This window comes from Saccoglossus kowalevskii, chromosome 13 (genome assembly GCF_978046115.1).
Source record: "Saccoglossus kowalevskii chromosome 13, keSacKowa6.1, whole genome shotgun sequence".
Taxonomy (NCBI): Eukaryota; Metazoa; Hemichordata; class Enteropneusta; family Harrimaniidae; genus Saccoglossus; species Saccoglossus kowalevskii.
In genome coordinates, this window is record NC_140653.1 from 13,114,113 (window position 1) to 13,141,948 (window position 27,836).

The 27,836-nt window shown below is 36.7% G+C and overlaps 1 protein-coding gene and 1 long non-coding RNA gene across 2 annotated transcripts; one reads left to right on the forward strand and one right to left on the reverse strand.

The window, feature by feature from the left end:
* Positions 1 to 4,190: 4,190 nt before the first annotated feature.
* Positions 4,191 to 27,165, reverse strand: LOC144349278 (arrestin domain-containing protein 3-like). Its single transcript, XM_085506727.1, has 8 exons — positions 27,039 to 27,165; positions 26,475 to 26,565; positions 22,319 to 22,441; positions 19,140 to 19,372; positions 7,512 to 7,694; positions 6,528 to 6,728; positions 5,929 to 6,109; positions 4,191 to 4,478 (listed from the first exon to the last, which is right to left on the reverse strand). Exons 2-8 carry the CDS (start codon positions 26,542 to 26,544, stop codon positions 4,408 to 4,410), a joined length of 1,062 nt encoding a protein of 353 aa, XP_085362853.1. The 5' UTR covers positions 26,545 to 26,565; positions 27,039 to 27,165; the 3' UTR covers positions 4,191 to 4,407.
* Positions 20,157 to 20,994, forward strand: LOC144348098 (uncharacterized). The gene is made up of 2 exons (XR_013419778.1): positions 20,157 to 20,360; positions 20,810 to 20,994. It is a non-coding gene; the product is annotated as an uncharacterized LOC144348098 (long non-coding RNA).
* Positions 27,166 to 27,836: the final 671 nt, after the last annotated feature.

Genomic DNA, 27,836 nt, shown 5'->3' on the forward strand with positions numbered 1-27,836 from the left:
TGACATATAAAGCATTTTTGGTTATATTCACATTTTGGAATACATGACAGAGCTGTGCGGCTATTTCTCTATCAAGGGGCAATTCAATGATCTTTCTTAGCGTCAACCAGGTCCGGTCAAACACAAACCACCTGCAGACCTTAAGAAAGGTTCCCCTCCCATCTGTTAGTGAATGAATCTCGGTCAGTGGAATTGGCCTTCCCATTTAGTCTGTGGCACACTCACCCAGGGTAGGGGTTGATCCTTTTTGTTCAACACAGGATTTGGACTTGGGTCTACTGATAATGAGTCTGATGCAACAACCGGGTTTACTATTTACTGACACGCCCGATATATCCCGAGATAATGACTACTTGAACATTTGAACATTCTCACTTGTTACTGGTTGGAATGGTGAAGGGGGTGGTGAAAACACCATTTTCACATGCTGATGAGACGATGTTTGTTTTCAGGGCATCCCACAGAATGTATGTGTAACGTTTTTTTTAGTTCCCCGTACGTACGTACGTCCAGAGCTATATCTCGAACACCCATTTCTGGATTTCATTCAAACTTTACATGAAGACAATACATAATGTCTTACATATACGCGTTACTTTGTGATTGGATGTAAAATTTGCTATTTCTGATACATAAACGTGTCTGCAGCAGTTTCTCGGAGATGACTGGACCGAATTGAATCAAAGTTGGTATGATGATCATACATATTGGGTTGTAGGTGCACGTAATTTTTTTCGTCATTCGAACAAATATGGCCGACTGGCAGCCATCTTGTTTTTCATGATTCCCATGCTACTTTATCTTGAATGCAATGAACGTTTATGTTTAAATTTTGTACAAAGATAGTATACCAAGAGATACATCCGCACCAACATGATTTTTGTAATTCAATTCAATATGACCAATTTTCGTGTAAAAGCGCTAATCGTAATTTTTACATGTCCAGAGCTGTTTCTCACAGATTACAGGGCCGATTTGGATCAAAGTTGGTATGATGATCGTACATATTGGGTTATAGTTGCATGTCTATTTTTTCTGTGATTCAGACTAATGTGACTGACTGGTGGCCATTTTGTTTTTCATGATAGCCATGCCTACTTTTCCTGGAATGCAATGAACATTTCTGTTTAAATTTTGTACAAAGACAGTATACCATTAAATACATCAACATGAACATTATTTTTGTAATTTGATTCAATATGAATGCCCAATGTCCAATTCTCGTGTAAAAGCACTAAATCATATTTTTTTTTACAAATCCATCTCCTATTAATGGTTTCAATCTAATCTCAATGACTTCATCAGCATGAAATTGATATGTTAAATCACAAAATGTTGGACGGGGACTGTGTCATTAACAATGACTTGTTATTGATAGTCTATCTCAGCATATTTTTTGTTGAATCTATAAAAGACTTTTTGTCGCTTTGTATGAAATACTCATTATGTACAGTTTTGTTAATTTGAAGAGTTTTTATTTTGCTATGTTATTTACGAAAACCACAAGTCATTTTTTTACCATGCCCGTAACATCAAAGATGGAAGGGAAAGGTAATTTTAAGGGAAACATTTCTGTCCGGCGTTTTCGTTGTCATCGTCGTCGTTGTTGTCGTCGTCGTTAATAATTGTCATTGTGTGCACAATAACTTTACTAATTCTATTTCAAACTTTATCAAACCTTATTCATCAGTATAAAAGTATAAAGTCTTCCCTGAGTATGAACAACAGATGTGCTGTATGACAAAATTGAGAAAATCTGATAAAATATTTTGACTGTTTCTACCTGACTGATCACAGGTGATACGCATTCAAAGGTCACTGATCTCAGTGGAAATGTGCATTGTTGTATGTGTTCAATGAAGCAATTCATTTATCTTGTAATTATATCCTTGGTAATGTATCTCCCAAATCTCATGGGAATACTAGACTGTATTTCAAACCAACTCATGGAGAGAGTTTTTGCACAGTCTGATACACATTTGCAAACCTAAAATCTCTTCAGAAAACAAGATGTCAGAAAATCAATATAAGCACTCCTATGAACTGGGTGCTAAACTTTGATCAAGATCTGAAGCTAATAGAAAATCTGTTTAGTCCAAAGTTACCAAATCAAAAACAATACATAAAACGCAATACGTTGCATCCACATTTTGAAAAGAAAATTGTACTAAAAAATAGGTATTCTGTATTTGACAAACAGTTCACAGGAATTTGGGTCTTCGGGTGATGTGGTATAATGCACAATGAGTGTCTTACTATGATCAGAAAACAATGTTTCGCTATTGGACGAGTTACTAATAGGATCTGACTAACCTAAATAGAATACATGAAAACTTTTCACTGCTGATTTCCTGTTTGCGTATGAATTATCAATTTGCATATAATTATCTACCGTACGCTTTGTCATGGCAACAGAGGGAAACATACATAGTTATTGGCTGCCATGCTGCAGCCAAATGGTAGTGTTTCATCTATACGTTTTTTATGCTCCACAATTACGCATATTACTGGCATATGGAACCTCTTGTATGGTTGTTTAGCGGGTTTGTCATGTTTTACAAGTGTACTAAAAATGTAGGTATACCATTTTATGTTCACCAATATACTCCATCAACATATTACAAACAGCAAAATTATGGTTTTCTGCTTCGTGTGAACAATCGTTCAATACTCAAATGTATACCCATGAGAAGGTAATTGGCGTAAAAATAACGGTAGCCCATTATCAATAAATGAAATATGCGGACTGGAAGTACTGTCTTGACAACGAAGTACACAAAGCAAAATTGTACAGTACTTGCTTGAAATAAATAGAAATGTTAAAATTCTGCCTTGTTTTGCACAGCCTACTTGCAATGACGCTAGCACAGCCAGCCGTAATCTCATTAACTCACACTAATATTCTCTATATAATAATGAAGTTGATACCAACATATAATACAATACAATGCAATACGATATGCTATGATACTGTGACGTTAAATTCGGTGGGAGGGGGGGGGGCTTTTTGGCGCTACGCCGTATTCAGGAGCGGGGAACTTGTCTTTAATCCCGGTCTAATAATCTTTGTCTCTGGTAGCATGCTTATCTTATAAGTCTCCTCCCTATCCGCTTGTCCGCTGTCACGGGGTGGGGATCGTTTGGTGAGGGTATATCACCACAACTGAGGCTGTGCAGAGAAAGAAATATACCAGTAACGATTATAACAAATCAACACAACACAATACAATATGTACGGTTTCCTGTACTTTAATAAACAAATAACAGGAATGCTGGTCACTGGAACCAGCGGGGGGGGGGGGTATACATGTACAGTACACAAATAAAATTAGACTTGATCGACGCTGCAGGGAACACTCCACTCTCCAATGGACAGCAATGTACAATGTTGCGTACCTTCGTATCTGGCACACAGTCAAAGCAGCTGCACTACAATTTATACTGGTCCTATTTGTCCAGGGAGTATCGGCATTGTTATCAGCTGCTACTGGTAACACTGGTACAACGGGAGTAGTTCAGGCATTGAGCTTCAGTGGTTCCTGTTGATCAGCAGGGATTACTGAACAGCACGTCTGCATCTGTACCCCTGACTCTCAATCCAGTATACCAGTGTCTTCGTCATAATTTCCCTGGATTTGAAGTAGTTTTTAGTGACCCAGCGCAACCCAGATTATAGTTTACGTCCAAGCACATCACCACATATTCCACAGATGATGTTTGTTCAGTGTTTGTTCCGTGGGTATGTATGTCTATATTCACCACAACTGTGCACACTCGTAATTTCAACCTTATACCAAAACCAAATATACAGGTAAGCAGTTGAATGTGTTTATGTTTTACTGTCGTTCACATGTACTAACAAAGAATTGTGCAACAAATTGATCAGAATTTCAAGGCTTCAAATTTGATTCTTTTTGGGACCCCTGATCCACCAGTTGTTGTCCCACATGCGGAAAACTTGAATAATCCAGCCACAGTACTTTGGGTCTAAAATTATTCAGACTAGAAATTATACAACTGTTCCTTTTCTAGCTGAAGTTGTGAAATTTTCTAACATTCGATCCGCCGGTGAATATTGTTCCAAGAAATTAAGTTCCCAGTACAGAAATACCAGGGACTTCCCTTCAGAACCCGAGATGACATAACATAACATATTATTTCAACCGAAAAATCATAAACTGCTACATAACTAAAAGGTAAGAGACATACTAGTTTATTAATTTATTATTGAGACACATATATTGTGTTTATACAAGTTAAAGTATAAAAAAGAGAGACTTGATGTACAATAGATTCAAAAGGAGGCAGATAAAAAAAGGAATTTATTTTCGAGTTGTTTGTTCTTGTACATCCAAGCTGTAATAAGTATATCATGGGACAAAGTCAAACTCCCCATACACGAAGTCATTATATGATGTTGTCTTCGGAATCTTTTATCGACTGACAACCACTGTACACTTGTTCATAACTTGGCGGCGCTGTAAATCAAAAGAGATAATATAGATGATACCTCATGAGTGACCCTCAATATCAGATTTTTAAAGAACATCTGTTGTACATTTCTCTTGTTCCGAGCCTTCGACGACAAGAAAATAAATTTTACTACTCTTCGATTTAATATTCTTTTTATCCCATGTATACATTTTAAAACATACGAATTGTGAGCGTGTATTCAAGACTGCTTTCTCCAACAACGATTACAGTTAGTTCGCTCTATGGCGTTATTAGTTATTATTAATATAGTTATTTTTGACACTATTACTATATTTACGGTTTCGGAGATCTATTGCAAACATAATTACTAATTGTGAAGTCCATTCAAACAAGTTTAACAAGCCGGGAAAAATGAGTGAAACATAATAGAGTTTATGATGCGATCTCACTATTGCCTGAACAATTCCATTGTCAACGCCACAACAGTTCTAAATATATTATTCGAATCGAATGTATATCACATAAGCGTTTTAGTCAACTTCTGAAACGTCAGGAATTTTTCAAATTATTATATTTCTCAATAGTATTTCAAGAATTATTGCGTAAAACCACCAATATCTTGAGATATTGGCGTAATTTGTACAGTAGGTACAAAACCAGGTTACAGGTTACTCGTGATAACATTTAAGAGTGGATAATTTCATTACAATGTTAAAACATGGTCAACATAAATGTGTGTCACTTCGCTGACGAAGTATGCCGCAAACAGCCTGCAACGTTGGCATAACACATTGTGGAAAACTGGGTGAAAAAATGCACGGCCGGTTTTTGGGGTTTACCAAACAACCTAAACATACTCTACACGCACGGTTGCTAGAGGAATTTAAAGTACACCTCACCATTTCCGACATTTTGTACTTTAGCTTATCGCGCAATGTTACACAGCCTCCGATTTAGTTGGTGGAGTCGACAATGAGTCGGCACCAACAAACCGTATAGCTCTCGGCGGTATAGCCTACTAGGAAGATACAAATCATACCCAATAGCAACTAACTACACTGGACTTAATATATGCCACCTAACTGACGCCTTGAGCCTACGCTGCATACACTTATTATACACTTCACCTCAGAGTCGGCGCACTCGTTACACGCCGCAACACTAAGAATCCACTACATATAAAGATTAGTTGGACTGACATATACTTTAGTGAGTTCAGCCACATCCCCTCTATAGATAGAGGGACTGTGGTTCAACACTGCTTAGTGCTTACACCCCACTTTTTTGCATTGGAGTGTTGATAGAAAATAAATATTCTAAGTAACTGAATGGCCTATATGTAGCATATGAAAAGATGGAATTACTAGTAATTTGTATAGTTATTGGACCAAAAATTACAAAATTTACCGTACTTTATGCAATATTCGGAGATTGAAGGAGATAGTAATCAGATTAGAGGATAGAACACCATTTTACAGTCAAACTATTACTTACGTATGTTAGGAACTGGTACATCATCTGGTTGAGCTGAAACCTCAGGTGTTTCGCACCCTGAACCATGTGATGCGGCTCTTTGATCAGGTTGTGCGTGAATTTGTTGCAAAGGTACTGAACCGATTGTAATTGGTAATTTCACTTGCAGGTCAAACGGTGCGAGTGGCACAACAGCCTTAAACTTACGAAAACAAAAATAAAATGGTATACCTTTCACTGATTTAGAATCTTATATCAACATGTCATATTCATTCGATTGAGACAAGCAGAATATACAATACATGTATTTCAAACAATATCCTTAAAACTAAAACAGATTTTTCTAAAGCAATTTTGGTTGAAATTTTATGTGTATTTATCAGTAGTGTTCTTGTTAATGTTAATGTTGGATGAAATGACGCTATTCTCTAGTGGCAACAAGAATTGCTTGTTTATATTATGTCATGCTGCCAAAATATGATATTTAATATGCTTATCATTTGCATGACCATGGGTTGAAAATATCTATAACAGGATTTTTTAGAATGAACACATGCTAATTGCAATGAATTGCACTCAAGATGTTACCTTCAATATTAAAAAGAAAATGTCTCACTTACCTCAACCATATACTTGATGTCAATAAAATGGACTCCCTTCAGTCCACTTGGTGGCGCAGGAGGTATTTCCAATACTTTGTTTCTCCACTCTGTTTTGTCGTATTTACAACATCCAGGTCCCCGAAACACAGCTATTTTCTTGCTGGTCTTTCTATGAAGTGCATTGCCAGTGCCATCACGATAGGCAGTAAAAGTAACATGCTGTGTAAGAAAACAACAATTAAAATGTACATTTTTTGGTTTCAAAATAATTGAATAACCCATAATCACAAATGGACAAAAGTAGTGTGAAGCGACAGGTTGTTTATATTCATTATGTAGCAATTAACTTATTCCTATCAGTCATGCTACATACAAAATGATTTGTTTTCGGTCAGAACGTGTGTCAGTTCAAAATCGTTATTAAAATATTGTTAAAATGGTATTAAAACAGCAAACATCTAAGGACAACACACAAATACGTATTTAATTATCATTTAATTTAATCAAATATCATACAATATATTTTATTATTATACATCTGTCACCATAACGAAATAAGTTACAGCGTGCCGTAATTCTGAGGTATTTTACCATATAAGGTAGGAAATGGAATGATTACGCGCGTAAGCGTCCTCTAATAATAAAAAAAAAAAACATGGCTGCCATTGGCGTTTCACCGGACTCCACACAAAGAAGTTCGCTGATTCTGTTGTAACTTTTTAGAGTTCGCCATTCCCATGATGTATCCTTGCATAATACACCATGTTAATAATAAGGTTATTACAAGGATACCACTGCGTGTCGGTCGACATCCCTGCTGTACTGTCTTCGTGCATACTTTGAAGTATCCTCGTAATAACATCATATTATTTCATACTGACTGAATATTGAGATATTTTTAAGCTTCTTTGATTACGTTATTGGCTTCCAATGTTAGGCTTGCCTCAATGGTTGACTCACAGACGTACAACACTTCATGCTGTGCGCTGTATATGAAATTACCTGTACCAAAGCTGCCTCTGTGGCTCGTATTCTTCGATAACTGTTATTATTGAGAATCATGCTGACAAGAATCCGTTCACCGGGAGTATATGCAGCACGATCAACTTGAGCAGTCATAACGATAGGTCTTGATGCGAAACACATACAGCAAACAGTTTTATCATATTCTGCACACAAAGGCACCTATATAAGAACGAGTTATTAATAGAATGTCTAAACAACAGATGTTCTTTAATTATTATCTTGAAATAACCGGAAATTTGCTGAAAGTTAATTAAATAAATCCGTCTGACCGTGCATGCTATGATTTGAAAATTGATTCCTGTAACGTCTTACCGATCAACATAAGTAGCATATACGATAAATACACGTCTTTGTTTAGAGTATATACTGTGGTGTAACAATCAATCAACGCCTTTTTGCCGGTAAAATGTGATTCAAAATAATTTAGTGAAGAAATTCAGCGTGACATATTCACCAATTCGAGAATGTTAACATTTGAAGTTGTTTATAATACATCAAATGCAGGTATTAATATTCACACACATTTTCTTTTACTTTAGGCATACAGTTATTGGCATAACCGAGACTATTTTAGCGAGGATGTAGTAAGGATGAGTGATCGAGTCATATTAATGCATTAACTCTGCACATGAGAACCAATAGTTTCGAGGTTTCCTCTCGCGCACGTTTTCGTAGCACAGGCTAACGTTTTTGACCCTTAATCCATCTTAAAGTTAGCTAATTGTAGCAGACACGAGGGGTTGGTTAAACACAGGGGAAAGTGAAGCTGCACAAGCAGCTGACATTGTAGCACAGGCCGACGTCATGATGAGACACTATTAGCCTAGTAGAATCATGATATGGGAGACATTGCCAAAGCAGTACCTTCCACAGCTGCTCAAAAAGTGGGTGTCATGGCAACGCACACCATTGCGAGAGACGATTCAGATTTGACTCAGTTTAAGGTGATGGATGTATCGTACCCGAGTAGAGCGAGCAATAAAGTGATATGGAATTTTTTGTTGTTGAAAAACTGCGTGATCTGTTTGCTCGGGCGCCTGTTAAAAACACCACTCTACTGTATTTGTATACAAGATAGCTGATTGGTTGGTTATTTGTGTCGCATCCCCCCTCCATGTCGTTAAGAATATTAAATACACATTGTAGTAGTTCAATCTGCCAAGGGTTAATTTGGAGGGGTGACCCGAAACAAACGTACCTCGGATGGCGAAGATGTCTGATATGCAGCCAGATTGGAAAGTTGATAACTACAAACAATGAGCATCAAGACATGCAGTTTAACCGACGCACAGATGAAGTACACAAGAAGGTAGATGCTGTTACAATCAAGATTAATAACCTCAGTGATATATGTGCTGAAAATCAAGTTATGCTAACGAACCATACTTCAACCACAGTTGATATGATTCAGGAACAAAATATTGCTACAGTGTTTAAATGTGTAACAGATTTGTTCTGAAGGAAAGCCAACAAAACATAAATACAACAGTAAAAGATATGAAGAAACTCTTTTGGAAAGAAGATACCATGATAAAGCAACACACTGGGTAGATCATTCAACACAAACAACAAAATATGATCATGTAAAAGCTTCCACCACATATACTAGCCAGGAAGCACATAGGGCACAACAACAAAAGCACATCAGTGTATCTAATAAATCAACATCATCCATAAAATAGCCCAGACAGCAGGCTCGAAATCATCTCAAAGAAAAGAAGTTGTAACATAACCCTTCAATTCAAAGAACATGTTCAATGTACAACAAAAGAAAAATTAATAACCACTTTTACACTCGAGTAACAGAGAATGTAAACATGGATCACAAGCTACTGGTGTGGGAATAAATATCAAAATGAATTGTAAGGTGGCCACTAATTCACACACCAGCAACGTACTTATAATACGTGACTCTATCCTTCACATTGTTAAGCAATATAAAGGTAATCTCACTGAGTAGAGTAGTGATCCCAGATATCAGACGTGAAATATATTATACAAGTAAAGTAGTAAAGGATTATAATAATATTATCATCCATTGTGATAAAAATGACAAAGGCAAATATATCACCAGAAGCCTTTGTAAACGAATACCATGCAACTGTCAAACTAATAAAGATATCCGCACCTGCAGCTAGTGTGTCCATATATAGTATATGTCCACGAGGAGATCACAGAAATGTGGATGTTGGTATTGTGAACCTACATCTAAAGTCATTAGCTGAGGATTCTGGCTGTGCATTCATTGACAATGACCACATCTTTATGATGGGAATAACAATGACAGATCTTTATATTTTGACAAAGTGCATCATAACTTTGAAGGTACAAGGAGGTTAATGAACCTTTCAACGTATGCACCCATTTTCAACAAGAATGCAATTTGAGATACCAGGTCCTAGCAAAACATGAATGCATACAAGTCACACGAAGTGAGAGCACAAAAGAAGGGCAGACAACTGTTGGGAACCAGGACATACCCAAAATGTGTGCTGTCATGGAATGGAAATTACCAGTTCATACACGCCGTAAGACATCCCATAAAGCCAGTCGCAAAAAGAAAAATCAATGATTGGTGTCAACAAGTTATGCATAGGATATTTGAATTTTAGAGGGTTGAAATCAAAACAGCAAGAGATTCATCCATAAACAAGCCTAGTATAGACATTTTTGGGGGTACAGAAACATTCCTGCAAAACAGCTGGTATGGTGAAAACCGTAAACTCAGTTTAAAAAAGTGGGTGGGGGAATTATTTTTTCAAATTAAAATAATTTCCATAGGATTGATGACAACTTATTTCACTCACAAGAAGATGATGTTTTTGTAGACGAAGACAAGTTTTCCGATATTGACAGTGACCACAACCTTATGTATAATGTTCTTAATATTCCTGACCTTAGAATAGAAAATGTTACCGGTAATTGTAGTAATTTGCATGTCAATGAGCTTTAATAGATGTGTATTTGACCATCTGGTTAGTTATGTAACTATCTTTATATAAAGCCTGTACATTGACAATAAAGTTAGTCTGTATTGGTGATTGCTGCGTGTGTGCTTGTCTCTTTCTCTGGTCTGCAACCATGAAGTATAACATTGACGACGAGTATATGTGAACCTATTGTGCACAGAATTACTGTAATAGTCATGCTATGAACCAGAAAAGACCACACGGTGAGACATTTTGCAATAGAAAGGCCGTGCATAAAAAGTCATACTTGTCTCCTTAATTTTACACTGAATAGACCATCTGAATTTCATTATGGCAATGCAAGGCAGTTTCATGCTCGCTCAAAGATCTCCCTTTGATGACTACGGTGAGCCTAGCTCCCTTGCATCACGATTGAAAAGATGGGTCTTTCGATTTGAAAATAGCTGTGTCGTGTGGAAAATTGAAGACCCAGTACAAAAAAAGGCTATGCTATTAGACAGGGGAGGAGAAGACTTGTTTGAAGTCTCGGAAACACTGACTATGCCAACAGAACCAGAATATGAGGACTAGAGGACTGTTTCCACCCTAAGAAAAATACTGAGTATGAGATTTTTCAATTTCGGCGAACATTTCAATATGCCCACGAAACAATTGATCAGTTTGTTACACGTCTACGCAAACTTGTCAATAACTGTGGGATTGAAGACGTGACAGCGAAGGAAGCTGAAATCAATCATCAAATTATTCAGGGTGGGAAGAGTAACAGAATTTGCCGACGCGCCCTTCAGGAAGATATAGCCCTTGATAAAATAATAACGTTAGCCAGAACCCTTGACATTTTTGAACGTGAAGCACATGGCATTGAAAATGTACGACATGACTCCGTGAATACCGTGTCTCAAGATCAAGCCACTGTTTGCCGTGTACAGCATAACTGGCCCAACCAAAAGAATCGCCGTTTCGACGCAAGGTCTACAAGTTCGGATCGTCGATGTTTCTACTGTGGGCGTAATTATCCACATGATCAAAATGTATCAGATAATTCTAGTGATGATGATTATTTGTTTAATGTTCATGATAAATACGGTGGGAGGCTACCATTTATCAAGTTGAATGTGAATGATAATTTCCTTGAATTTATGTTGGACTCCGGTGCATCTTGTAATGTTTTAAACAAAAATGATTTCGGAATTATAAGTGACACTGTAACCCTTGTGCCAACCAACAAAAATGTATTTACATATGGAAACCAAGAGAAAGTAGATGTGCTAGGTACTGTTAACGTTAATGTTGACTTGGGTGGGCGATTTGAAAATCTGAAATTCATGGTCGTTGATACTGGGGACTCGTCTATTTTACGATACCCTTCCGCAAGTCAACTTGGATTTATACAAATCAATCCTAGCCACTCTAATACTGTATCATTATATCAAGGTTGTTCTCGCACATCTGTATTTCATAATATTGAATCTACATTGAATATTCCAGGTGTCCCGGTCTCGGTGCAAGCAATTGTACAGAAATATACAAATGTTTTCACTGGGATGGGAAAATATTCTGCTAAGAGAATTAAATTACATGTGGACACAAATGTCAAGCCTGTAAGTCAAAATCATAGACGCATTCCATATAATTTACGAAAGAAAGTTGAAAGAGAACTGCGTTCTTTGGAAAAGCGGATATTTTGGAAAAAGTGGATGGTTCAACGTCATGGGTAAGTCCCATTGTTGTCGTTTCAAAACCCGATACTGATAATGTACGGGTATGTGGAGACTACAGGGCTCCTAATTTGGCAATACAACGTGAAAGGCATGTGACACCCACTGTCCAAGAACTCCAAACAAAACTGAATGGATCTACTGTATTCAGCAAACTTGATGCTAATAAACACTATTTACAATTTGAATTGGACGAAGAGTCCAGGAATATCACTACAATTAGTACACATGTGGGTTTAAGACGATATAAACGCCTCCCTTTCGGCATAAACGCAGCAGCAGAAATTTGTCAAAATGAAATGTCTATGGTTTTACAAGGCTTGACAGGGGTTCAAAGTATTTCCGATGATATTATTATTTATTGTGAAAACCAGGAATTGCATGATAGGGCTCTTAATAATTGTTTGTCTAGATTGTCCAATAATGGACTAATGTTGGGTTTACCTAAATGCAAGTTTTCAGTCCCAGAGATAGTATTTTTTGGCTTTGTGTTCGACAAAAACGACATGCGTTGTGACGATAATCGTATAAAATGTATTCGTGAGCTAAAACGACCAGAAAATGTTTCGGAGGTCAGATCGTTTCTGGGAATGTTGGGTCTCCCATCCATGATGGTGCCGCAGTTTAGTACGTTGTCCGAACCAATTAGATCACTCGTGAAAATTGGGGTTCCATTTGTTGGGGTAAAAGGCAAGAAGACTCGTTTATGGCCATTAAAAAAGCAATTTGTTCAGATATAACGCTTGGGTCGGCCTCGGTGCGATTTTGCGACAGGGAGATACATTAATCAGCTGTTCCGAAACGGAAAGCCGATACAGTCAGATTGAACGAGAAGGCTTGGCAATCGTTTGGGGAATGAAACATCACCGATTATACCTCGATGGTTCACCCGAACTCACCATTGAGACTGATCATAAACCATTAATTAGGATATTTGCTCGAAGGGAATTGCATAAAATGTCAAGTCGAATAGAAAGATGGGTGACCAAGGCCCAAAGATTTAGATTTAAACTAATCCATCGTTCTGGAATAAATAATCCAAGCGATTATATATTGCGACACCCCCGTTCTCTTAACCATCATAGTGGGACAAAACGGATGAACACGTTTCTTTCATTCGTAAACATGCGTTGCCTTGTGCTGTAACGATGAAAGAAATTCAAATTGCGACCCAAAATGACAAAACTTTGATGTTTGTTATTCAATGCTTGCGGGCCAATTGTTTGTCATAATGTACCACAAAATGTTAGAAGAGAATTCGTGAAAATATTTAAACTAATTCAGGACGAATTGTGCTTTGCGAGCGGTGTGCTACTGAGAGGGCCAGGGATCGTGATACCCGAACCAATTCAAAGTCAAATCATTTCTATTGCTCACGAGGGCCATGTGGTTACTTCTAAAACCAAGGTATTGATGAGAGAAAAGGCATGGTTTCATACAATGGATTCTTCGGTTGACAAAACTATATCAGATTGTTATGCCTGTCAGGTTAACATTGATATGAACACAAAAGAACCATTGAAACCATCACAATTACATACTGTTTGGTCTCACGTCACGTCGGTCCCTCATATAATTCAAATGAATTTCAATTTTATTCGAAAGATTCAGGTTTCCATCTCCAGAAAATAACACCAGAATTTGCCCGTGCGAACGGACTAGCAGGAAACTTCGTGAAAAATTTGGGAAAGGTAATCAGGTGCTCCTTAATTGAAAGAAAAAAATGGAAACTAGAAATTCGCAAATTTTTAATGAATTATCGTGCAACTCCACATCCATCAACCGACAAAAGTCCCGCCGAACTTTTATTCGGCCATAAAATGAGAACAAAGATGCAATCTCTTGGCTGCTGATTGTACGGTTAAAGATAGACATAACCAGAGTATGACTAGAAATAAACTCTACCATGATAGTCCTGGCAGAATTAAAAGTAGACAGTTTGTGGAGGGGGAGAGAGTATTGATAAAAAATACAAAGCGTATAAAATTTGTACCAAGATATAGAAATGACTTGTTTAATGTTGTTAAATCGAAAAGAAGTATGATAACGGCAGAGAATAAACAAGGAAAAAGTGTTACTCGTGACAAATCATTCTTTAAAGCTTTCAATGGTTCAGGGAGTGGAGAAATTGTATACAAATCTGAAAATGATATAGATCTAGACCTCTCTATTTTTGAAAGCCCTGCGCAGAATTTTGAACCGAGAGTTCAGCACCAAGTGCAATTGCCAGATACTGACCAAAACCCAATTCGGAGATCTACTAGAATTAGAAAAACGAATATTAATCCAGATTTCCATTATTACTAACAATATTTACTATACTCTATTTTTGTGAAAACAGATTATATATTTGTACATAAAGATAATTAAAACGAATAAAAAAATTACAAAAAATGTGTATATTTAAAAACAGAATTTATAGAATTGTATTTAATTAACTTTTGATATTGACTGATTTTCTTGTTTACTTGTCAAAATTAAGGAGGGAAAATTAATAATTTGCATGTCAATGAGCTTTAATAGATGTGTATACATAATTACAACTGCCCTGTATTTGACCATCTGGTTAGTTATGTAACTCTCTTTATATAAAGCCTGTACATTGACAATAAAGGGAGTCTGTATTGGTGATTGCTGCGTGTGTGCTTGTCTCTTTCTCTGGTCTGCAACCATGAAGTATTACTGTAATGGCCACCGAAAATGGAATATAAACAAAGAAATAAATTGGATTATATTTAAAAAAGATCTAGCCAAAAAATGTAATTGTTTTAATTATTTTGTTAAATTAGCTCAGTTAACAGAAGATAAACAAACTGCATGTGATAAAATATGGAACCAGTGATTAGACAATGTTACATATGTATGTCATCATATCATAGGTGGGAGACAATTAAAAAAGCTTTAAGGTAGCGAGAAGGGTTTTGTGACGTTTTCGAATAAAACATTCTCTGTCTGTTGTCTTGTTCAGAAGAGTAATTTAGCTTATATATTTCAAAAGACTAAGTATAAAGGTACAAGTTCGCACAAACTGGACAGTCATTGTTTACATAATTATCACGTGACATCAAAAATGGCGAATCTTGTAAAAATGACTAAGTCCTCGATTGCGAGAGCACACTGCGGAATTTCCTGGTGAAATTTACGTCATGCATTGTCCGTAATCAAGTCCATTGAAATGCGTCTCCGATAATCAAAAGACCTATTATTCCGATTTATATGCTGGTTTGTTTGTTTGTCCTCAAATTATTTCATACTTGTCACCTTTAACAGACTATTATTCTGTGACAACGCATTTTCTTTAAAAACCCAGACGTATTTCGCACCATCATTATCTTTTGAACGATAACTGCGAGTTTGAATGTCCTAGTCCGAACGCACTTGATTTGGCGGCGGTCCCAATGAGTTGTACTCAATCGAAACTTCATTTCGAGAAAAACGCGAAAAACAGTTTTGGTTAATAAAACACTGTAGATTTACTGCATTATTATAAATATACACTAAAAATGGCCAAACAAATTAACCACTGATATCATAGAGCTCATAAAGAGTGTCAGATAATGAATAATTTCAAGCTCGAACGTGAAAAATGAAGAAAACTGCTGGCATTTGAGTCCCCACTCCAGGAACGTTCGGGTTTCCATTGTTATGCAAACGAACAACGAGGGATAATCCTCTGACAAACATTACTGTCCCACCGTACACGCTGACAGTTTACAAGCTAATCCTTCAAGAGTCTCTGATAAGTGATCTAATAAAACGGTTTTCATGGTGAAACAAAATGGCCGATGTTTGAAAAAAAAAATTGCTGTGTCAGAGTGCGACACTGAGTGGCAGATTTTTCTTTGCCTCATCTGTCAACGCTTTCTTTCTTTAGAAAACATGGTATTAGTAAAATAGAATATTGACTTGAAAAATAAAACGATTTAAAAGAAAGTTGCGCAAAATTACAGTACTCATTTCGCACTACCTCCCGCCCGCTCCCGCTTTCCAATCACCTTTTTTCTCGCTTTTTTGACCGCTTGTTGAATTTGACCGGACAATTTCCGCTTTACTTTCGACCGCGCAAACCCCGAAATTTCACCACTCGCTCGCACACATTTAAAAATCGGACTAACAGAAAAATTTCCGAGGTTCACATTGTCTTATAATTGTCTTTATGGTTTTTATAGATGTTGAACAGCTGACAAAATTTAAATACGTTTTGTTTTAACTATCTATAATTATATGCACGCAACCTGACCCTTTGACCTCGATTTGGCTTGGACTGAATATTTTATTTTAAACAATATTCTGACGTGAAATACAAAATGTATTTCAACACAAGTACGACATGGTTGTCTGGGTTTTCTTTCCTGATTATTGAGTCTTCGCAATGTGTTTTGTATTATTATTGTTGTTTTCCTCCGAGGCGAAGACAAGCTGAACGACCATGAAGCTAAATGGCAGTTCCATGCATGGGCTAACTGAAAGAATATATTTCTAAGTCTAAAATAAAACCTCGTCTTTCGTTGATAATTTCGATTGTGTGGAATGTCTGACGACCGTGTCCCAATAATTTGTTTGGAATGTCGATCCCCGTTGGTTTATCCCACAGTCAGCTGGCATCGGTGTCGCTGGGTGTATATGATAGAGCACAGTCCCTCCACTGTGGATAGAGGGAAGTTGTGCAACCAAATTTGCCGAGTTCGCAGTTTTTTGCCGATAAAAAATAACTAAAGCAAAAACTCACGGTTTTTCAGCATTTTTGTAATAAAGACATTATTTTCTATCAATAATCCGCCCAAAATAGGAACATTTCTACTAATTCGACGTTTTTCGAAAAACCTGCGATTAGGCTGCGAAAGTAGAACATTCCGGAGGGGGCCAAGAGCATCGCCAGGCGATTCTTTGGCAACGACCGCAAACGTTTTCGTATCCAGTCATTCGTTGACCACACAGAGGTCAAAATACGCGTTCTATTTTTATGCGTTAAGTTTGGCTCTTCCGTTTCACCGCCTCCGGAATGTTCTACTTTCGCAGCCGTGTGAATCTTGAGTTTCGAAATTGTTCATCGACAGGCCACCAAATATTTATGGCTATAACTAAATTTTTAAGCCCAATAAATTATTCATACATGTCAAGCCCTGTTCGATTTTTTTAGGGCATGTGGCCGTTTTTAGTCGAAAATATTTTTGTGGGAACAATTTTACGTATACGTATACGGTTTAGACTGAAGTCATTCAATGATCGTGACTTAATTTTAAAAAACGAATGTCAAATTTTACCAGACATGGACCGACGTGGATTCGGTATCGTTATTTTTGGAATTAATCATTAACATTTGCTCGTTTCTCTGCTCTGTCAAAATGAGTTACCTATGTTTTTTTCACATAACTGTCTCATTAAAATAACATGTTACATTTCGAACAAGCATCCAAAACACGTAACAAGAGGTCCCAGTTCAGTTGCTTTCACGATACAAGTGTCATCATGGAGGTAGAAAAGAGACCTTTCTACCGCCATGGTGTCATACAACTATTAGATTTGAAGTGCCGTTCAGAATTTAATAATACTTAATACTAGTTAGTTGTATGTTCACACTTTACTATCAACACCACCATTTCGACCACTCCTGCGCCAGTGATCAGTGTTTGGACGAGCGGTCGGTGTTTTCAATGAGCGAGCGACCCCCCCCCCCAAAAAAAAACGCGATTAAAATGCGGTCGGTTTCCGGTCGGACACTACCGCACGGTCGGAAATTAGGCGTTAAGCGGTCGATGTAAAAGCGGAAGGTTGGGCGAAATGGGTACTGTATGACCATGTTTCTAAGACGATGTCTCGACTGACAATAATGCTGACAATGAACGTTAGATAAACACGCATTGTTTGCGACTGGAAGCTTATAACCCGTTATATCAGAATCGTCAACAATAGAGTATACAGATAAGATGTTATCGTTTAAACCCTTTCAAAGATAAACAATATGCAAATATCCACGAAACAGCAGTTGTAGTCTTTTCTGCTAGCGTTTTAAAACACTGATTTGAGCGACGTTATTTCGCAATTTCGATCTTTTGTAAACCTGGGATGATGTATCAAGGTCTAAAGTGAACGTTTTATAAATTTTTGAAAAATCAAGAAAAAAGTGAAAATTTCCCTTCTCGCTACCTTAAAACAATGGTTTGTTGTAGAAATTAAAACTACAACAAAAAACATAGGCAGTGGGTTAACGAAAATGATAATCATTCTGATGATGAAGGCCAAAAATTATGACATAAATACCTAAAGAATAAAAAAATATGTTCAAGAGATGATCAAGCAAAACAAATTGAAAACCAATGTTAACAAAGGCATAGATATATAGGTAAATCAGGTGCAAAATCAAGTATATTATATTGATCAGTTCTCATTGGTCCTAAAAAGAGGACTTATTCAACCGCTGTGCTTGACCAGGAAATGTAAAAAGTACCTGGACAATTTGGGAGAACTTAAGCCAAATCTTACATGAAGATACCTTTAGTGAAGAAAGAAATCCTTTTGACAAAAATGTAATAGAATCTATAGCTGAATATGATCAAGATTCGACGCAAAACATGCAAAATATATTAGTAATAGATCATGAAGATGATCTTGGAATCGGAAGCACGTTGGTATTTTTGTATATTAATAAAATTGTATATTTTGTATATTAATAAAATTATTAAAATAATATTAATAAAATTGTCATGAGGTATGTATGAGAACTATTACGATGTATCAAGTGCAATTATACCTAAAAATACGTTAATTTCATTAGCATAATCAATGTTTGCTTTTCAAGACTGAAAAGGAAAAAGTTACATATGTCAGAGGTGTTGATAACATGTAGACAGACGTGTGAAACAGCACACAGCGTCTTCGCCGTTTTTGTTCTTTTTTTCTGTGGAAGGAAATATCCACGTGTAAATCAAGTTATTATGAATATCAATATTTCCTACCATAGCATTTGGTATTTCATTAAGATCCACTGGAAATCCTGTCACTTTGAATGGTCTCTTCGTAGTAAGGTCAAACATCCATGGTCTATCAATGTTACATTTTATTTTATATCTCACATAACCATAGACGCCTTCAAATGAGCTTGGTAGCCTGTTTGGCAGTTGTAGTCTAAAAGGCATCTGATGAACTCCAGCAGGTAGTGTGGGATTATCTCCTTGACGGTTCCCTGGCTCTATAAAAAGGTGAAAAAAACTCGTCGTTGTACATGCACGAGATAAGGTTCCATACAAGCACAGACGTAAACTTTGATGGTTGTGCAGATCAAGATAATTCTGGAGATAATTGGAACGCATCAAAAATACTCCTGATAAGTCAATTCAATTCAAAGTCGGTACTTAGTTCATATAGCTTGTCACAAGGTCTTTCGATGCCAGGGAGGTCACTGAGTTCATCTCTATGACAAAATGTTATTTTGTTTTAATCATTCATGGTTTTATTAGATATTTTATTGTATAAATATGTATTATAAATACTGCCAATTGCCTACAAATGTAGCTGAAATAGTTATTATTAGATTGGAAGGGGTACACGGACATTTCTAGCATTTGGCCATTCCCTACAACCCGAGTGGAATCTCCCAACCCATTGTATTGGCACAACACAAAGGAAATTGGGGACACCTGGCGAAACCACATAGTTTGGACTGCACTCCACACCTGAGAAAGCAAGCAAGCAGTCAAGTTCCCTTCAGGGTCTGGTAGTCAACGTCAAACCATTATTCAAGACGTCTAAGAAACCATATTGCAAGTCTTCCAGGTTCAACGTCAAACCTTTATCCAAGATGTACAGGAAACCATATTGCAAGTCTTCAAGGTTCAACGTCAAACCCAATCTGATTAAAATCTGATGTAGTGTATGGGCTTTAATTATATTGGCTATAAACTTATTTTAGTTTTATTTTTTATTATTTTTGTTATTAATGACTTTTTATTTTATTATTTTACTTTGATGTTGATTTTGTGATTTTTTTTAATTCCGCGCTACATACACCTGACCCGATGCCTATGTAACGAGATTTCAACGAGACCCACTATCGACCATTTTAGTCAACGAATCACAGAAGTCCTTCTGTAGCGCACATGATGACGTCACCGAGCAGAGTCAGGTGGCAAACACACTCAAATAAAATGACGGATTATACCGACGTTAGCGGCTTTTCGGTAAGTTTATCATTGTCAAATACAACGAAAGTCATTTTTTTATGTTTATATTGTGGCTCGAATGGTTCGAGTTTAGATCGTTATTTTGCGTAGTTATTCTAGGAGTGACGATTTTGTTTCCACCGGTTCGACCGAACACCAGTGTCTTTTTCCAGTCCCTTGCCCTGAAGACGGGTGATGTTTTGTTGATGACCGGGCCAAAATCGTCTACGGTATTGAAGCCGTAGCTGTAAATATTCATCAAAATGTATCAACATTTTGTACATTATACAATAAGTCTTTATTAAAGTAATTGAGCTGATTTGGACTGGAATAAAACATTTATATTTGGAACACAAGAGTCGGGCCGGTGACCGTTATACAATTTAAAATCAGTTTGCATTGTTTACTGTAGCTGTTTACAGTATTCTAATCATTACGATTTACTTATTTTTTTGCTTCAATTCTAGATAATTATGCTCAGTGTTTGATGTAAAATTGAAGCGATGACTGAATAAACGAACCTTGGCTGGCCAAGATGTATCTGGAAGTGTAAGCATTTGTTGGACGTGAAAAAAATATTCAATGTAATGACAAAACTTGTAAAATGCTATGGAATTTCTTTTGTAAATAAAAATATACTAGCAATTTTCTATTAATGGTTTATTCAAGTGGGCAAAATATAATGTACAGAAAGATTGCCCGTAGAGTATCGCTACACTGAAAAGTAAGCAACCGACAGCCTTTATAAAAGGGAAGCTGTGATTGGCTGTTACTTACGCGAGATTTGAACGGGAATTACTTAGGCGTCGGATCAGATGTATGTAGGGCGGAATTTAAAAAAAATCGTAATATAAAAAGGCATTAATAACAAAAGTAATAAAATTAAAATAAGTTATTCAAGGCGTACAAGAAACCGTATTACAAGTCTTCTAGGTTCAACGTCAAACCATTATTCAAGACGGACAAGAAACTGTATTGCAAGTCTGCCAGTTCAATGTCAAACCATTATTCAAGACTTACAAAAAACCGTATTGCAAGTCTGCCAGTTCAACGTCAAACCATTGTTCAAGACGTACAAGGAACTGTATTACAAGTCTCCAAGGTTCAACGACAAACCATTATCCAAGACGTACAAGAAACCGTATTGCAAGTCTTCAAGGTTCAACGTCAAATCATTATTTAAGACGTACAAGAAACCGTATTGCAAGTTTTCAAGGTGCAACGTCAAACACGTACAGTTATTCACGACGCCTAATAATTCGTCAATGCTATCATACATTCTAAGTACAAAACTGCATCGATATTACGACGTTGTCGTCAGCGGCATAGATGCAAGGTCAACAAACATGAACTAATCTAACGCTTAATATTTATTGTTATATATTCAATTATTTATTCTTATTTATTGTTACATATAGGATAGTGTATTTATAAGTACAAGTGTTTGGGATATTATAAATAGTACAATATTGTAAGTTATATTATTCATCATTGTTAATATATTTTTCGCGGTGTTTTCCTTTCTTGCTGGCGTTCGACTGCGATAGATGTTGCAATATACCTTTCTTTGTCGTGGTATATCGTGCTGCGTATTTTAGAGACACTCTGGTGTTATCATAATTATTAAATGCATAGTTATATCAATGATATTGTTTCATATAAAAGAATCTATTCACAGAGATGTTTTATTTAGGCTCATGGTGTACCTGGCCACTACCAGTTTATATATGGCCTCAACTAGATTTGGCATCTGTGACATAGCATTCAGATCAAAAAGCGCTAATACTAGCACTGTAGAAGAGCGCAAATTGACTTTGAATAATTTTGCATATATGTTCAATATTCTGTCAGAAATAATTGTCAAGCGAATTATTAAAAATAAAGAAATATTTATTACAAATTTGAATCAATCAACAGGTATCAGCTGATATACTCATCATGAAATTTCAATGTACAATAACTAGAATCATACTGACCTTTACCCCACAATGTGATAATTTTGTTCAAATCTACTTGGTCAGCAGTGTACCAAACAGTATTATTGCTGCTCCCTTCCTTCCAATAAACAGAAGCAACACCTGTAATCGTTGCGCGTACACCTATAATAGGTTAGAATATACATTACAATTCAAGAAGACATGCTATATTTTCATTATAACTTATATATTCGGGGCAGATCTCGATTATTTCTGTTATACACCTCCATTTTATTAAATTTCAAAGAGCTAATGTAATCGTACATATAAATACTAATTATTTTAAAATATTCGAAAAAAATAAAACACCATTTTAAAAAGGGGTTATCAATATTGCCTCAATAAATAATGATGATTGTGAAAATCTATTGATATATCATTAAAAATAATGTTTAGGGGTCTTATATAGGCTTATATCGTTAGAGCTCCATTGTTATCTTTCTGATTTTAAGTGTTCCAGGCCAGTGAGGCTGGAGTCCCTATTATCATCGTTCAGATTTTATCCTTTTTCTTAAGCCTTTTTTTTTCAAAACATGTTTGATTCACTCTACAGTGAACCAAATAGTTCAGGATAAGTTTCCAACTACATGAATTTGCATATACATCTTTCCATATTTATAACACATTTCACCAACATAGTGAAAAATACATACATACACACGTAAATACATACGCGTAAAATACATTGTTTGTTTGCAGGAAATTAGAGCACGAAATTCCACCCTCGCTGCCGCAATGTACTCTGTATTTAAATGTTGTGTGCCAACTTTCAGAGCTATATAACTGGTGGTTCTGCTAGAAGATTTTTTTTAAATTATTTATCATAGCGAAAAGGTCACTGTCACAGTGTAAGGCCTGCTTATTGCTAATGAGAGGGCACCTACATAACTCACACTGGACAGGGGGTTCTTTCACTGGGGTAGACAAGTACTGGAAATGAAATATACATACACCAAAAAATAAGGTTAAATCTCCTGGCTTTAATATCTCTCAAAATAATTACAAGAAACAAAGCACAGAATATTAACACAATGAATAAATTCACTAAAATGGGAGATTGCCTTGTGAAGTGTGCATTGGTGATAACTCGCAGTTCCAGGGTGTAGAAATGGAGGACAGTCAATGGCTTCTGCAACACAACGACAAGAAAATACACGAGTCTTGCTTGCAGAGAAACGCTGTTATTCTGGAGGGCACCGCTGAATACAAGATATCGCAGAGCAGTTTATACAAGTCTCACAGAATGATGATTGAAGCCTGTATCACTGTCTCACAATATCGCAGCCGCAACACATAGGGTACACAGTAGAAATGATGGACCACAGCTGTCATCAATCTAGTCTATAGCTATTTATAGACATACATGGCCCAGATTTAGGGACACCGCCTGGGTGTCCATATGAGCCAATTAGAATGTGGTCTTGCCAGTAGCTGTCCCACGTAGGCAACTCATTAGATCGTAAATATCCTCCGATATGGAAATCACAAGCACACCTGGTAGATTCCAATTTTCTTTCCAGAGTTGTAAACATGTATGACCTGTCAATCACGTTTGTGACAGTTATCACACGGCAATGCGCACCGTTTCTTCTCATGATTCCATGCACACTTCTATTTCCAAGGTTTGAGGTGATATAAAGAAAAAACATAGAATAAAGGAAAATGACGTGGTATTCTTCTTATTAGTGGCGTGCATATGTGTCACAAGGTCTGTATTAAAATACATTCACTGTGGTCAGTTAAGGATAAGATCCACTATATGACAGCGAGGTAGGATATGACAGCTGAGATAGATTTTTATTATTTACATACGGTACATTTATGTCGCGATTATTTCAACCTCCCCTGTTCAGAAAGATTGTTAACTTTACGTACAGTCAAGACTCGTGACCTGCACGTGATGGAAATCACGTCACAGTGACTTTGAAACCCTGTTTCAGGGATCGTCGGAAATAACTGTAAAGCTACCGAGGTGGCAGTCTGAACCGGAGAAATGCTAAATGCATTCTATTATACACAGCAATCGTTTTGAATTGACTTCCAGTAGTTTACTGCGAATGTGTGGAACGTGACACTACATTGCGTAATTGGGTGGTGTCAATTATCCCTGTGCATCGAATGGTTCCGCCGTTAAGTTCCAGCGTATTGTGATGTTAATCCCAGGTGTACGACTATATAGTGCGTGAATGCCACGTCATTGAGGTTGCTTCTTCAAACATCACGGCGGAGGAGGACCTTTGACAAAGTTGGTTCCAGATTCTTGAAGTTGTGGTGACGCACGGCTGTTCGAATATTCCCTGAAGACTAACCAGCGCTGGGTTTCTGCGAGCGAATGGTCTCGACGCGTACACTTTGTGACTTCACTTCGTTTTCCGTACAACGAGCGCCGACTTCCATCACGGACATAACTATAAGTCGTACGGACATAACTGTGAGTCGCATGCACCCCACACCCACACTTTCCATTAATATAGGGCACTAGCTGTCAAGTGTTTAATTATTGTGTTTTTGTGAAATGCATTCTTATCTTTTATGACTATTCTATTTTACGTGCACAAACCGGTTAATTAAGACAACAATTGAAACGGGGAATGCCGTATTTTGTTTGAAAGTTGTGTAGTTACACCATGAAGTCTATTTATCATTAATCTATCATTTATTATAAGTTACCCGCCCGTGTTTGTGAGCTCTGGGGCATTTTTCCATCATATGCGCTGGTGCTCATAACCCCGAGCGAACCGTATATATTTATTTCCCTTGTTTAGGGAGCGATTAATGTTATTTGTAATGATTAATTAAATTCCTTTACTTGTTCCTGATTAGTTTGTCTTCTCTAGTATGCTGTGTTGGTATGTTCGTATTCCCAAACATATTGCTGAACTGGTCACAACCACTCTATACATTTAGAGGTATAAACAATTCATTTGGTACGGGTAAAAGAACCCCGCAACACGAGTGATATTTGGAACCCGACATTTAGACATTTGTATAATTTATCCAAATATTTAAATCAACCTCGTGACAATATGTCCATGATGATTCTACAAGAAAAATGTTTCATAGCTAGAAACCTCCGGAAATGTGACTAAAAAAGCATTTCCGTGTTTCCAATCACAATTTCTGAAAGTTGGGTACACCAGTTCACATTAGTAGGCACCAATATTCAGTGGTTCAAATAAAATGTTTCTTCCAATCTATTTTTACCCGTTTCGACTACCGGTAAATCTGAACTCGAGTAAATAAAGAGTGTTTATTTCACACAAAGAAATTTGTCTGTAAACACACAATATAAATTATAATATGTTCATAATATATTGTTTAAACCAATCAGCGCGCAAATCGGGGTTTTAGTTTCAAAGTTACAAGACTTATTGAGTGACAAAACTAACTAATGTTTCTTTTCAGGAACAACGTATCAATCGTTTTGAATGCATATATATTTATATAAATCCAGATTCTCCACAAAGAGCGTTATTGATAGCCAGAAAAAAAGAAGTTAAATTCGGTAGTCACAAGCGCGGGTCGCTCATTCAATGTTGCTATTGGTTCGTTATTCACATTTTCATTACATATCTTATCAAATCAAATGAAATATTCACATAATAGCACAGAATATCGCCAATGGGACGTTTGGAGATATGTTTGCGGGTTGTAGTCGTATTTTCTTCTGTAAGTTTGTGTAGATTATTGTCCTCTAAATGCAATAAAATCATGTTCCCCTTGGTTAACTGTAAGCAGAAACAATAAATATTGGCTTAGTTTAAAATAAGCGAGGTCTCCGTTTACTTTTAGTTCTTAAAAGTTATTACCCATCGAAGCATAGAAGTAACTTCACTACTCTCTTTTATGGCTTCACAGTAAAAGGTTACTATTACTTACGCTTTAAAAACGACGAACCTAGTAAGTTAGTTGATTACAGTTGAACTGTATCACTATATAATTTGAAATTCACCCCTACATGATAAAATGGAACTGTCATTATGTGAATATCATTTAAGCATTTATAAATCTACATATATAGTAATGCATTCTTGTCCTTGTCGGTAGACTGCACATCTAGGTCAGCTCAGGCAATGGTAATTCAAATTCTGGTCAAATGTCACAGACCTGTATTAAACTCGTATTGAAACGCAATAAATGCCAAAAATATACATACCGGGTTTCTGAGAGTTTCTTGCATTCGAGTGACCCACTAGTACGATGGGCAAAGACGTCAATTTCACCATTTGATAGGTGATTGGACTAAGCTGTATGTGCACAATATTATGAATACATTAAAGTCGAGGACGCACGTCAATGACCGGAGCTCACACAATTGAATTCTAGAACACTGGGTCAAAACAACTATCATGCTACAATTTTTCGTTCCTTAAAAAATTCAACTTTGGTAATTCCGCTATAAATCCATTATTCACCACATTGTACACTCTGTTGAATGCTCTATTCTTGTGCACACGACCGATGTTTCTCTGCATTACCCGTCCGCACTGCTATATTTATACCTTAAAAACTAATTGGTGGCAGAGCTTTGGGATCAGTCGGCTGAGTTGTGGCCACAACTCTTATCACTGGGTCGTAATGGTTTCGTTTGAAGGGGTTTTAAAGGTTTTTGAACAAAAGTTTCAAATGGAAGCTGTGACATTTAACGCATCTTGTATTATAATGAACATTTTCTGCTATAAAATAACAACTGAATTGACAACAACCGTACCATACGTACCTCGGCATGTCAATGGTTTTGCAAGATCAACAACAACCAATCCGGACATAACATCGCCAGGATTGTACACTTCGCGATTTCCGTCAAATACCACGCAAAACGCTTTCAATTTCCCCATGATTTCTGTATTGTTGTGAAGAAATTACTTCCGTGTATGACGATTGTATTACAGCAGTATGACGACCCGGATGTTCTAGAGAATTCTGGTGTAACTCTTTCCCAGGTGTTACATCCGGAAACACTGGACGAAAAATAAAACAGCTATTTATTCTACAACTCATCGTTGGTTAACCCTCTATAGTTGCATTATTCACAACATTGCACTCTGTTAAGGGTCTATTCTTTTCTCGCACGTCCACACTCGGTAGTTTTCATACCCCTTTTATTTCATTCTACGACATATCATTTTAGCTTGTGTTCAAAATACCGAATGAAAATATGATCAGTGATTGGAACTAATTAAAACGGACTGTTTTACCACACATGATAACCCTGACACCTCACGAGTGTTCTGACGCTATTTTATAATAATAATAATTTTATTGTTAATCTATCTCCATTGAGATCTGGACTAACATACAATAAAGATTAAAAGATACAGAAAATACAACAACAACAAATAAAAGTATAACAGCAAAAGAAAAATAACAGTAAAAAGTCTTTATATGAGAGGTCTTCCAATATAGTGAACAATTAATCAAAAGATATGACGTGTTAAATACTTCGAGTGATTGGCTGTATGCGAGTTGAAAGGTTGGAGGCTACGCCTTAAGCTCTTAAACTCCCATGTAAATGGCT

Bases quoted from the DNA above. Each gene is read 5' to 3' on its own strand.
- LOC144349278 (XM_085506727.1), bottom strand. From the start codon at position 26,544: ATGGTGAAATTGACGTCTTTGCCCATCGTACTAGTGGGTCACTCGAAT. The intron at 22,442-26,474 runs GTATGTATATTT...AACCTATTATAG, and splicing joins AAGAAACTCTCAGAAACCCG to GTGTACGCGCAACGATTACA. The intron at 19,373-22,318 runs GTCAGTATGATT...ACCTTTTTATAG, and splicing joins TATCACATTGTGGGGTAAAG to AGCCAGGGAACCGTCAAGGA.